Source organism: Dermacentor andersoni, chromosome 8, assembly GCF_023375885.2.
Source record: "Dermacentor andersoni chromosome 8, qqDerAnde1_hic_scaffold, whole genome shotgun sequence".
NCBI lineage: Eukaryota > Metazoa > Arthropoda > Arachnida > Ixodida > Ixodidae > Dermacentor > Dermacentor andersoni.
Window position 1 is genome coordinate 74795165 of NC_092821.1, and position 14476 is coordinate 74809640.

The 14476-nt window shown below is 43.8% G+C and overlaps 1 protein-coding gene across 1 annotated transcript in view; it reads left to right on the forward strand.

The window, feature by feature from the left end:
- The first annotated feature begins 238 nt into the window (after positions 1-238).
- LOC126538840 (pseudouridine-5'-phosphatase-like) overlaps positions 239-14476 on the forward strand; it is a 30130-nt gene continuing 15892 nt past the window's right edge. Inside the window, exons 1-2 of the mRNA XM_050185562.2 lie at positions 239-466; positions 8970-9188. Coding sequence (XP_050041519.1) covers positions 394-466; positions 8970-9188 — 292 coding nt within the window. The 5' untranslated portion in view covers positions 239-393. The remainder of the gene's footprint in view (positions 467-8969; positions 9189-14476) is intronic.

Sequence of the window (14476 nt, forward strand, 5' to 3'; positions counted from 1 at the left end):
GTCTGTAGTTCAGTAGGTCGTGCACTCAACCTAGTCTACACTCTACCCTATATATAAACTGTGTAAATTATGCAATTCTCCGATGACGTCGTAAAAACACGCATATAACGTTTTTAAGAAGCTTTAGTAGCATTAAAAGCTGTGCTGTAAAATAACCGCAGTGAGAAAACTAATTCGAGATGCCCGCGGCTAGTTTCTTCCGAGACCACTTCAAGTCACAGCGAAACGTAGACAAAGCCGAATGCCGGCGTTTTGAGTTTGATATCCGGTGAAAAAAGTCCTTTGGCGAGCATATGCGACCTCGCGCCTTTCGCCTTGGTATTCAGTAGTGTCGAATTGACTTGACCAAACATTTCTATTACATTCTTAAGTAGTCAGAAAAATACTGAAGATATGGCCACTGATTCAAAGGCTGCTTTCAAGCCGGTTACACATGTGCTTTTTGACATGGATGGTCTGCTACTGGGTAAGCTTTCGCGACATATATTGCTTGCTTCGTAGCAAAACATATCAAAAGTTATAAGGGGAGTCCAGCTGTTATTAGGCTAGCAGTACCATAACAGGAACGGCTGCGCCGAAATGCACCAGGTGTGAAGCCTTTACTCGTGTGAATTGTGCGACCAGTTGAGTCGCAATCGTATTCGATTTTATCACAGCGAAAAGGTTGCGCAGATTTCCGCAGTATGAATTTCGCTACGTGGCGTTGGATGACAGGAAAGAAGTGACGTAAGCTCTAAATAGCGATAAAATGCGGCAATCTCCGATAAAATATGCAGTACAGCAAATGGGCGCACAGCCGCTGTATCATTGTAGCAGTTGAGTTTTCGACTATCTATTTTTGGGGAATCCTCACAGACAGTTGCAAGTGCTGTTACTGTAACGCCGTCGCTCTCTGGTGCAACAGATACCATGGTAAAAGAGTAACGGTAAATCCTTAGCTGCAAATGACGTGGTCGAATTCTTAACGTTTTTACTCACAGTTAACACGGTGCTATGTGTGTTCGTACACGCTCTCTGTAGCGGATGGGACAATGACAGCTGAGAAAGCCGCTCAAGGAAAACAACAGAGAACATAACAGGTTTAATGGAACCAAATGGTATGATGATTAGGAGAGCCGTACACCATTCTCTTCTAACTCACCACACATTCCCACCCGCGACGCAAATGCCAAGATGGCTCACAGTATGGCTCGTTGCAGTACTCCCCTGCGTGCCCTATCACATTGTCCAGGTTGAGTGTCATGTACTACTTGTGGTGTTGCACATTCTGCTTCGTCTGTATGATGGCGGGAAATTGGAGCTGCCCACCGCCAGCCTGACGAAGCCAGTGCTGTTCAATTCTTGCCCGTCTCCTGCAGGGTTCGTGGTTTGCGGCCATTGAGTCGAATGCCTCGCGCTTAAGTTTCCGGTCGTATCACGCTCAACCACACACCAGCATCCACGAAGACAAAATTTTCTAACGTCTAGTTTCCTTCAATGAAGGTCCTAGAACGTACCTCATCTATGCCTAGGATGTGCGCTTGACGACATAGATGAAGACTTCGTTCTGCAACAGTGCTTCGAGCATCTTGGCAGATTCCTTGCAAGTCTTGCTCAGTGGCGGTGAAGCATCGCTTCGCTGTGTACGCTAGAACAGAACTGTGAGCCCAGTCAAATAATGAACAAGCTTTGTGTCACTATGCTGTCCGATACAGAGGTGCATTTGTGTTTTGTTGTGTTATTCTCATATATCCTCACCTGTTTTCATACGGTCACCTCTTGATTTCATCCTGTAATCCAGAAAGCAGTGCTTTTGAGGGGATAATTGTGATGCATTCTTCTTTAGTTCCCATTGTCGGTCTCATTATTTACAGAGAGGAATTTCAGGGTGTCTACCGACCGGGAAAACCGGGAATTCTCAGGGATTTTGAGTAGTCTGGAAAAAGTCAGGGAAAACTCAGGGAATTTGGGCCTCTATCAGGGAAAACTAGCGGCAATTTTATTGAAACGGTCGAAAGTCGCGGTAATGCTGGCTCGAGCAACAGACAGGAATCGTAATGAATCGTCTTTGACGCGCTGTCGTCGGCTGGAGGAGTTGCCAGTGTGCAGTCAACGACCGACTTTCCGGATTCCCGATCATTTGGACGGCTTCGCGGCACCACCACGTGCCCCAGAGTCAATATATCAGAACGTCTGAAATTTCGGACGCAAGAACTCTTCGCTGTCCGATTTTCAGGACGTTTTGCCGTGACCACAGGTTCGAAACGGCAATAATCAAAGGCACCACCGCTGCCGTTTTGATTACTTCGCCACCTCGAACCGGCACTCTCGCACGCAGATCCGCTGGCAGCCGTTGCCACCACTGCGGCAACGCTAGGCCTAGCTGCTTCGACGTTCGCTATGAAGCTTCTTGCCGTTGGGTGCCGAGTTTTTTATTGAAAGAATTAGCTGCTGTCAGCAATGGCACGGACTCCGCATCTGTGGTCCTCGCGATTGGCTTAGGAACTTAGAAAACACGGTGCGTTGCATAATGCCGGTTTCCCAAAGTCAGTTTCGCCTCTGTACAGAAATGTTACATGGTGAAGCATACGCAAAAGATTGCAGTGAAGCATAACAAGCGTGGGAAGGGGCTATTGCCACGGAACACAGTATGCATTCCTTAATTATACACACGTGCACCCGGTATTTTCTGTCACAGTACGAGCGCCGATATACCTAATATGTGTACCGACAGGCCTTCAGAGCGTTTTCGAACGTGCCTGTCGCGGTTTGAGCCCCTAAGGGCAGTAAATGGCACGCATTTTTTTCCAACTGGCAGATTTTTCGAACGTTTTCCCGACCCCTGGGGAGTTCTAAAAATCGGTCGTGGACTGTGCAACTGACCAAGATGCTTCAAATGGTCCTTGGGGCGAACGAGTGGCAGGAGGAGGACAAGAATAGAAATTATGTACGCATTGAGGAATAAACGGGAAATGCCACCGTTTTGAAGAAGATTGAGCTCAAAAAACAAAATTTTGGCTGATGCCGAGGTGCAGGTGTCCCTCATCCAAACCAAAATAAACTCTTTAAAGCAGGGAAACACAACACTCAGGCGTCGTGCGCGGGCTGAGAGTATGTCAGGACAGTTGAGGTTGACTTACGAGCGGTTGAGAGAGAATCTCAATTGTGACAGAGTTTGGGCCTCATACCACTGAGCTTGGTATCAGTTGATAGAAATAGCTCATATTCGAATATATTTGCTTCTATGTGCATCTCCTTTTTATTCGTATTTGTGAATGTCCGACATCATTTGCAATTTTTTTCGAAGACACTTTATTTGCTGTGCATTTTACTAACCCCTGCCTTCTATTCTCATTTTGAATAACATAAACACTACTCCTTAGTATTCAAATCGAATTAAGTTGCTTTTTTATTTTTTTCATGTGCTTACTAGAGAATGACAGCATCAGGCGATATGGTTTCAGCCCGTCTTGATATAAAACATAGTTCTGCATCACTCAGGGAAATGTGCAAAGGCACTCAGGGAAAACCTGGAAAACTCAGGGAATTTGGAAATAGTCAACTTGGTAGACACCCTGGGAATACTTTATTTTTACATTGAGTGTTTTCAGTTCAGACCATGCTGACATGAGTCTTTTGGCAGCAGATGTCTTCGTGTGGTTCCACTTCATGCATCTGACACATTTCACCGACTGAGTTGAATTGTCTTGAAGCACTAGAAAACGTTTGTGTATCAGGGAGCGGGCAATGTGAATCTTGCTGGTTGTGCCTGTTGCTGCTCGCACATTTGCTGCCTCGCTTCTAGGACCTCTGTTCCGTGTCGTTAGCAACACAAAATAATTGTGCTATTAGTTGTATTCGCATTTGTGCACCACTTCTTTTGCATACTCCTGCAACACTGCAGCAGGAAACGTTGCGCAGCTCGCTGGAATTCATGTGCAAGACAGCCTCCCCCAGCCTATGGCTGAGTGCCCTGCAAACGACACTTGTGCCACGGTGCAGTTAATTTGGGCAACCTATCAAGCTTTCCCTTACAAGACTCGTGACCAGAAAAGAAGTTTTAAGGGACTCTGATGGTACTGAGTGCATTATTGCCGCAAGGGCCACAGTAGCTCCGCTGCCTCCATAGGGATACAAGTGGCTTTGAGGCATATGAACTCGTGTGTCCTGATCTGGCTCCCCAGTGGTTGCTCCATGTCAGGTGCCGATTTCTTCAAGGGTGCCGTGTCCTTCGTCATCAGCTGTCTGGGAATGGCAAGTAAAACCCAGGTATCGTGGCACCACATGTAGCGGGTGGAGTCACGGTTTCTGAGAAAGACGGTCAAATAAGACCATGGAGGCCAACACAGGTTTACTCGAACCAAATAGTCCAATGATACGCAGTGCGACGCCACTGTTTTCTTCTAGTTCGCAACATGCTCTTCAGGGCATTAAGATTTAAAACATGCTGTTTGGTGGTGTACTCCTATTATGTAGAATGTATGCTTGTTAGCTGCTTAAGCTTGGTTGGCTTATTGATTGGGTGGAAAAGGCACAACAGGTGTGCGCCTTTTCACAGGTTACATTTAGGCATGAGAACTTATGTTTGTTTGTTTTTTTACTGTTACAAGTATGTGCCTTGAGCCAAGTAACTAGCAGGCTGATGTGCACACTAGGCCTGTGTGGATTATGGCAGCACACGAAGAGCTCAGAATTATCGCATAATGGAATGAAGCAGTGTTTCCATCAATTCCGATGTTGAGGCAGCATAGATGGGTGTTAAAGGGCCACTAAAAGGGAACACTGAATCAGTTTAGGTTGGCAAAGCACTCTTTAAGAACTAGTTTTGTTGGTTTCACAGTAACAGGTCAATTATTGGAAGAGAAAATGGCAGTCAGTTTGATTTGTGAATTTCACCCCGAAGCCCCCCCATTTGTGACTGTGACGTCGGGAATGACAAGGTATTTTTTTCGAATTTCAGCCATTGTGGTGCAGAAAAACTTCTTGAAATGTCCGAAGTTCAGTCCTTGGATCTTTTAGGATATGATGTCCATTTTTACCGATAATAGTCTAACTGGGCCCAAGAAGACAGTGTAAAAAAATCCATGGCATCACGGCAAGCTGGTGCAGGAACTTCATGTCAGCGTTGCCACCCATTCTTTGTTCTTGGTGACTTTTCTGGCTTACCAAGCATCTTGTGAAGGTAGCAATTGGCTGTTTTGGCATTAAGAGGAAGCTTTATCTTGGAGGCCCCTATCTAAATACATGGGGAAAGAGAAATAATCTTTCTCCGCAACCATTGCAGCAAATTTGGTTAGGTTTGTTGCATTAAAAAAAATTTTAATGATGGTTGGTTGTGAATTTCTGGTTTAGGCCATCAATCTTTAATTAACAATTGTTGAATATCTCAAATTTTCAGGAAGCAAAACTGTCAAGTTCACAACTCTCACTTGGCAAGGACCAACAACATCACAATTCAGTCACTTGTATCTAATAGTGCACCTGAAGTGGGTAAAATTAATTTATTATACATGGCTCTCAAATAAACTACTAATATGTGAGTAGAACTTACGCAATATCCTTGTAAACAATGTAACAAATTCACATAAGATGTAAATTGATCTGTTAAATCTGTGTTCTTTGGATAACAGATACGGTTTAGAGAACCGTGACATCTGTTCTTGGTGCAGAGAAGTGGACTTGTGAACTTCGTCCTTCTATTTTTTCTAACCTACCAATTCTTGAGCATTTCTTTTAAGAAATCCAGGCCTTAAGTGGAAATTCCGATTTCAACAGCCTCTAGAATTTAACTTTCTGCACCAAATTTCATTAAGATCAGCCCAGTGGTTATCTCAGAAAAGTATTTCTGCATTTTACATGTACTTGAATAGGCTACATTGGAGTTTGGCCCGAGCTAACACTTCCTCTTAAAGGGCCCCTCACCACACTCCATAGCAAACTTTGATTATACGCTGGAAGTTGTTAGATGTCCTCTAGGGAGCGTTCTGCCAGAAAAATTTTTCAAATTGGCTCATTAATAGCCTAAATAGAAATATTTCAGTGTCGCGAGCCCACGATTTCAGGAGGCAAGCTTCCCCACAAACATAAGCGCTCTCTCCACTTGCCCTGTCTAGCCTCCGCAAGCGAAATTCCTTCCCTGTGTTCTCCCATACCAGACCTCGAGGATCGCATGACACATGCGTCACAGGCCCCGCCTTCATTTTTTTTTTTCTCCTCATTTTCTTACGGCACGGTGCACTTGCACTGACGGTGTCTCATGTGAGCTGCTGCTATTGTCTCATTTCGCGCAGCACACAATTTTGCACACTTTGCTTGAGTACACCTGACTAGCGGTATAAGTCTGTGCTACACGAATACTGAGGCAGACACAAGCGGATCACAAGGCATGATCCCGCACTGGAACACTACAGAAAATGGCATAGTTTCAGTGTCTGTGCGCACCGCTGCACGACATGGAAACAAGCAGACAAAACAAAAGTACATCTCTCTTTCTGCAGTGCGAAGTAAAACAAGAACATGCAGACATTCGGTTTGTGTGTTTTATTATTTCTCTAAACTTTAATTAGTCTATTCTAGCAACATATTACACAGATAACAGATGTTTGCTTGAATAATTCTCGAAGTCACGTGTCACCAGAAGCGACATCACAGCACAAACACATATATGTAAGTGCACTAGCATGTGTACGTCATCCTCCGGCTTTGAGTCTGGCGGCCACGAGGAGAAGGGAAAATGGCGTCTGGTTTGAAATTTCAGATCTTTCTGCGGCGCATAGTGATGTAATACTTCGCAGACACGATCGTTATCGCGCACTGTATGCTCTGTGCTTTTCAGCTCAAAAGGGCCAGACCTGGTGAGGGGCCCTTTAAGGTTGGGTAATTTACTAAGATGGTTCAAATAAATTTTTCTCTTTAGTGTCCCTTGTGGTACACCGGGTGTATGTTGCGAGGTATATTGGCAACCGTAATGCACTCTCTGAGTTGGAGAGAGGCAAGAATCAAAGCAGTCAAGAAGGCAGATGAGAAAGATGCCGCAACGAGATACGTCGACTCCGCTCAATGCCCAAGCAAGACAGCGCACAAGGTGAGTGTTACAGACAGAACGAGAGAAGAGCTTAGCACAAGATCATTCATACTGAGCAGCACCAACTTGGCAGAAGAGGCAGCAATTGCGCTCGCCACAACGACCTGTCACAGACAAGTTACAATCATTACTGGCTCTCAAGCAGCATGCCGAAATTCTTAGAAAGGCCGCTTCTCCACAGTGGCACTCAATATACTACTCAAGACACACAATCCACCAGAGATTCATATTGTGTAGACGCCTGGATACAATTTCCTTGTGGGGAACATAGCGGCTGATGCTGCAGCCAGAGGTTATACCAGTAGGGCGTCCACGAGAGGCGATGCTGCTCCGACGCCCATCCCGAGCCGATACAGAGGCATTCTAAAGCATTACAGATTGGTCAGAAGGAAATACCCACCACCTCATCCCGCCCTTTATAGGGAGGGAGCTGTGCAGCTACGAAGACTCCAAACAAATTCCTTCCCACATGCCACTTTATTGCACAAGATACATCCCACACTATACGAATACAACTGTCAGTTCTTCAGAATACCAAATACGCTCTATCATAAGGTTTGGGAACGCAACAGTGTCATGGAGCTGCCAGCAAGTAGAGTGCCATCTGAAGAGCAATGGGAGAACCTGCTGACCAGCACTGACTGAAAAGGACCAGCAATGACTGGTCGACTGTGCAAGACGGACAGCCGTGGGCCATGGCATCCCGAGCTAAGGAAGCCACCCACCTCAGGGCGACATACACAAGATTGCCGCTCTCTCTTTAATAAAGTTTATTTTGTCGTCATCATCGTTAGTGTCCTCATAAGGTTGTTACCGTCAGTAGGCCGACCTAGCCCAACAATGAGTTCCCAGCTACAGTTACACTCCAACGCCAACTTTTGGGTTTAATTGGTAGATCAACTTATGGCTGCGTGTTGCTGCATAAGAGAACAGAGCAGACCACACTACGAAAGCCTGCATGAACCATTCCAGCAGCCCCCTGGTCCACCTTACTCCAGACCTTCAAGAATGACAACGGTATGGCTATCTAGTCAAAAACTCTGCACCACTCGCACACACACAGCTAGCTAAGAGACACTAACGTAAGGGAAGAAGTGAACATAAAGAGCACTGGACATACAACAAACTTTACTCTCAAGGGCTCGCTGCAGGAAAAATAAACAGCACATGCGTAACGCCATTTGTTGCAAAAGAGATCAGTAACGACAGGTTGTTATAGCAAATGACCGTTAAGGGTTGCTAAAGCAAAAGATTATTCGAGCTGCCTTTGCAGATTGTACTTCTGCAGTACTAAAAATGTCACTTGATCCGTGAGAAAAGGCTTAAGGCATAGAAGGTGTGAAAACGAAAAATGTGTGGTGATGCCACCTTGAAGTTCCCACAAGCTCACTGTGACGTCATGGACTTTGGCGGGGCCTGCTAGGGCCTAGTTAAATATTTATTGGCAAAGATCAACTGTGCTTTGTTCCAAGAGAAAAAAAAACGAAACTCGACAAGTTTGAAGATTGTTTACTGAGCCGCAAGGGCCCATGTATACAGAAAATTCCCTTGGAATGTGTTTTGCAGCACTGACGGGCCAGTGCTGGGATTTCAGTTGCAAATTCAAAAGATGGGACTTTGACCTTAATTCTCTCATATAATAGTGGACGTATTACAGTGAAGTTAATGAAAACAGTGTTGTACACGTACTTCATCAATATAAAGTGATTTAGTACTTCTCTTTAGCCTCCGTTATAGCTCACTTGGACATATGTACAGCCTGCCTGGCTGTTCAGGGTTTCCTGCCGTGGCCACGATGTCCTAAAGACCCGTGCTTTTGTATTTCCCCCTTGTATGCTTAGCCGTGTTTGCATAGGCTAAAATTTCTTATTAGTATTCTTACAGTTGGATTAATTTCCTTTTTCAGACACCGAGTCATTGTACACAGAGGCCACGCAACGGGTGACGCAGCGCTACGGCAAGGACTACACTTGGGAAATCAAGGCGGCCGTCATGGGCACCGCCGGGTCTGAGTCGACGCGCATCATCATCGACAGGCTGCAGCTGCCGCTCACCGTGGAACAGCTCGAGGCTGAGCTGCACCAGATGCACACTGAGCTCTTCCCCACGGCACAGCTCATGCCTGGTGAGGGGAGGCAGTCAATCAATCAATTAGTTGGTATTCATTCCACTACATGTTATACATAGATGAAAAGGGGGAAAGGTGAGACAATGGGTAGCGCCGTGGTCACTCAGGTGGCTATAGCGTTATGCTGCTAAGCTCAAGGTAGTGGGTTCGATCCTGGCTGCGGCGACAGCATTTTGATGAGGGCAAAATGCATGAACGCTGGTGTGCTTAGATCTGGGTGCACGTTTCCAGACACGAGGCGGTAAAAGTTAATTCGGAGTCCCCCACTGAGGCGTGCCTCATAATCGCATCGTGGTTTAGACACATAAAAAACCCAGACTTTAACTAAATAAGTTCATATTCATCCACTACTTATGGACAAGGGAAACGGTGCAATGTGTTTGACCAAGTACTGACATGATACTTTTGACTCTTCACTTCTTTTTATGTGTGAACCCTTTTTGACGAATGTTGCCTACAGGCAATGTACCTAGTTGTCTTTTTTTTCTTGCTGAGTTTCGGTATTGAGTACAAAATTTCTGCCGAAATGTCCTTGGCCAACACAGAATGACAGCCAGCAAGTATCATTTGTTGGCTTAGAGCAGGAACATGAGATGAGAAAGAAGTTTGGCACGCAACTCGCTCTCTTTTGAAAGCATGGTCACAGGAGACAGACCAGTACAACATCTCCGGCTGCAGTGGTGTCACACATGTGATGTGATGAGTTATCTAATCTCACCAGAAACACACATTCTTACATCACAAGGTGTACGGAACAGTGGAAGGTGGTCACTCCACGTGCCAATTACTCTACACAAAAGATATCATACACACTACCAACACTTTTAAATTTGTTTCTGAAATCAGGTCTTGATATTTATATAACTGGTGTATGAGCTTTACGTGAACATTTTGTCACTCAATCTTTCTTAAATAATTGAAGAGCGTTTTTCAAGTAATTTGTGTTTTTGCATTTATTTTTTGTGCATATTTCACATGTAGTCAATTGCTATGTATATATATATGTCTCCTGTTCAATCGCTGTTTGCCTTGTAAAGGAGGCTGCGGGCTCTAGTCAAGTCGCTTGACTCTAAAGCGACTTTTACCCGCAGTCTCCTCCATCACTGATGGAAATAAAGAAGTTATTATTATGTAAAGCCAATTAAATGTGCACCTATGGTTTACACATGACGAGAGCTGCCTGTACAAATTCCTAACGAAGCCATAGGTGGCTTGAGGTGAAGCCTACATTTCTTTCTTTCGGCCTGGTGTTTCCCCCCTATTGCTGCAACGATTTCTGAAAAGTATTTCTTCTTTTTCGTGATTGCTTATGCTCGATTTGTTTTTCACATTTCAACAGACCATATACATTTTTGGGGGGAGGAGTATTTATATCTGCCATCATTAAAGGGTTAAATGAAGGTCCTGAGCCTCTACAGCATATAGAAATATACTGGCAAGCATCAGAAAGCCAAAAATAATTTACTACAACACCTCTTCTATGTGTCACTTCAGAGTTTGTATCCAAGGAGGTGTCGTACTGTGTCGTGACGTCATGACTCGGAAGGTAATCGCTTAAGTGTAGGACATTGCAACATCTTGACACTTGCTCTGGCTTGCTCGGTTGTCTGCTATGCTCCTACGTCTGGCATAAAAACCAGTAGCAGCATAGGAGGCGACTGAGTGAGCTGGAGCAAATAACAAAGTGCCACAATACCTTAAAAATCTATGCAGGCACCTCGTTCTCACTCTATCTTGTCATGCCCATGGGATATTTTACTAATCATGTTCACAGGTTGTCAGCTACGCTGATGAGGTAGAACACTGAAACTTTGACATTGTGCGGGCAATTGAAGTCGATCCATTTTGTATATTTCAGGCAATTTTTTTTCTTTCGTTTCTATAATGTCAGCATAACATTGTAACGATTCCCTGTACATTTCAGCAATGTTTGTATTCCTCAAATTATGCTACATGTTGCACTTCGACATGTGTTTGCAGAATTGTATCTTTGGAAAGCACGTTTCTCTAGCTTTCTTTTGATAGATAGCATGTTACTATAACCTTAAAAAAAATGACAATTTTTTCCTTGGTAGGGCAAGAGCTTACCGCTTATCTCTGATTGATATGTCTACCAGATATGGTGTAAGTTGTGTTACAATCTATGATAGGAAAGTTGGCCAGATACGTACAGCCATAAATGCCTCTGCATTGGCTCTTTACCATGGGTATTGAATGGGCACACTTGCCAATTTTTCCTAATTTTTCGTACACTTTACAAATTTGGGCTTGTGTTACAAGTAATAAACTGTTGCCATTAAGGTTTACAAAAAATTAATTCTGCTCGTGAAAATGTTAGCTCGTCACTCCATTGTACATCAAAGAGAGGAAGAGAAAAAAAAGTACACTTGCTTTGGACAAATTTATTCAGGCAAGTTCCTGAAACAGGCGGAATTAGCAACAGCAAAATCGCTGAGAAGGTCGCTGTGGTCTAAAGACAGTGTGCAGCTTGTCAGTATTTGTTCTGCCAGGTTTGTTGCTGCCTGTACGCTGTGAATAAATGCCAATTCATGTTAATGAAGTAGGTATGTATCCCTGAAAAGGCATATGTTCAGGGCAAGCTTTAAAAAAAATTCATACTCTTTCCCCTACTCTTCATTTCCTTGTTTTCGTTACCACAGAATTTTATACATTTTCAAGTTCACAAGTTGGCTGCTATGAACATGGGTCATGGGCGACTCACAAGCGCTGCACTCAATTTCAAGGCTCCCGGCACGCTTACTGACTTGTTACACCATGTAGAACATAGTCTGAGTAGTAAATTTTCATTTTCTAAATAGCATGTAACATTTTACATTTGGCAAGCAATTATTATTGAGCACATTGAGACGCGCACATTGTAATTGTGAAGATGGCAGGCTTTCAGTCGCTGTGCCCTCGCATGAGCAACATCAGTCTCACGATTCTGTTCCACCCACACATGATTGGATGCTACAAGCAGCGAGCCTGAAGGTGACAGCAGATCATGAGATTTTAATTCGGGCAGTGGAACCCCACAACACCAACCTTGACTGTCATCAGCTGTTTAGCAGTAAGCTTAATTTTCTACCTACGAATGGCTAATTTCTTGTGCTACTGGAGATGTCATAGAGATTTTGGTGATAATGTATCCCTTATTTCCTACAGCTTATATCCAGCTTATATCCCTACACCCTATGGTGGAGGTTCGCTGCCCCCAGCCCAGCAGCAAAGTGTGTTGTTGTGCCCGATATTTGCAGAACCTATGGGAAAGAGTTTCCACAAGGCACAAGACATCTTTTGTAGCGCACGTCACTTGTGCTTCGACCATTGTAAAGGAGCACAGACAGACAGACAGACACAGAACACCTGGACACCACAAGCACTCTGTGTCTGTTTTTCCACGCTAGTCGGTATAGGTTCAGTGTAAACACTGAACCTATACCGACTAGCCCAGCTCTCTACTCTCATGTCTAGAGACCGGAACTTTAGGCAAAATAGTTTTTTTTTTTTTCTTGCGCCTTTATCGGGCCTATTCAACATATGAGCGCAAATTATGGGTCTAGAAACATTTTTGTGCAACTTTCATTGTGCCTATGAGTGCCTATTTGAGGTTGTTGCCTATGTTGGATTTTCAAAGCCTAAAAATAGCATTTCTTGTTTTGTCCTAGCCTTATTTTGTTTATAATGTTATCATACGCTGGGGAACTTGGTTGAAGGCAGCCAATTTTTACCAAAAACAATTTGCAGGTGCAAGGGCTGTTGTCAGTAGAATAGCTGTTTGAAGGGCTCAAGTTGAGCTACACAATGAGACATTTGAAGTTGACCTAGTGTACTTTGCGCCTACTTCACATTTTTCTATGGGATTCAACACTGGCCCGGAATGTCGGGATAATTTTGAACGTTCAGGAAAGTTTCGCCACCATCTCCAATGGACCTCTCGCTAATAGAGCTTGAAACCTTATTGCGTCTCTGACAAGAAATTGGACTTTTTCAGTATTGAAAGAACCGTCGCAAGTCCCAGTCGGCGAACATTCTGCAATTCAACAGAGCAGTGGGTCATGGAACATTCTGAAGTACAAATATGTGCCGCTAACTTTGGTGGATGTTGAGTGTTTCTTTTTTTTTTTTTTCATACAACCTATAGTGCTCAGTGATAAAAGCCGCAACATGAAACCTGAAAGTCTTCAGATGGTGCTTGTTTGTCACTGCTTTCACTCATTTTCTTGTAGTGTCTAGTCACACTGAATTTCAGATAAATCTTGTAACCTTTACAAGATTTTCCATTTTATCAAAAAAATAAAATGAATTTCACAATGCAAGTTTGGTGGGCCATGTTCCTTAGAAAATCAAATCAAACTTATTATACACCACAGGAATGTCAAGGAGCACAGACAAATAGCCTATGCAAAGGCTTGACTTCAGGTCTATGCCCCCTACCGATACTTGGGCTTTACAAACAGTTATGCAGTTATGCAAATGCACAAATTTGCATAATAATTTATATACAACAGCTGCGATACCATTTACACAACGTATATAAAAACAAGCAGCATTTGTTTGTTGTAGAACCACACTCTGCACAAAAAAAACAATTACATTACAAAATGGGATAAATGCTCACAGTCATGTTTTTTTTTTTTCTAAATATTGCGTACAGTGTTAAAGGGACACTAAAGGCAAGTATTAAGTCAAGCTAAAGAGAGAGATTAGTGCTTGAGACTCTCTAAGGCGTCAGTATTATTGCGAATAGAGCCTTAATAAATGAGAAATTGAAGTAAATGCAGGACACAATTAGAGATTCCCCCGAAACATTCAAGCACTTGCCCAATGACAATAGCACTCCTCAGTTAATTACTGTCACTAGTACTCAACCACTCATTGCAAAAAAACATACTTTGTACGATAAGACGAAATAAAATGCTATTTGTCCAATTCTATTTCATCTTTAGAAAAAGGAACTCATTGAAATTGCTCGTGACAATGACGTGGGCGATTGAAAGGTTTCGTTTTTGCTCAACTCTGCGCCGCCCACGCTTTCGCGCTTCAGTAGTTTCGTTATCGCATAGTGCTGCGCTGGTTTTGCTGGCTCGCGAAACTCCCGTGAAATGCAAGTAGCAGAGAATTCAACTTCCACTGATGTCGCAGGATGCTCAAACGGTCTGCGCCACTTGACTTAAAAGTAGCTGCAGTGGCAATCCACCGCTCTGTTAGTTCTGTCTTCGCTCGGTACCACCGTCTGTCGGACGCCGTTTTACTCACCGATGGCAGCAAAGGGTGGTGATGGC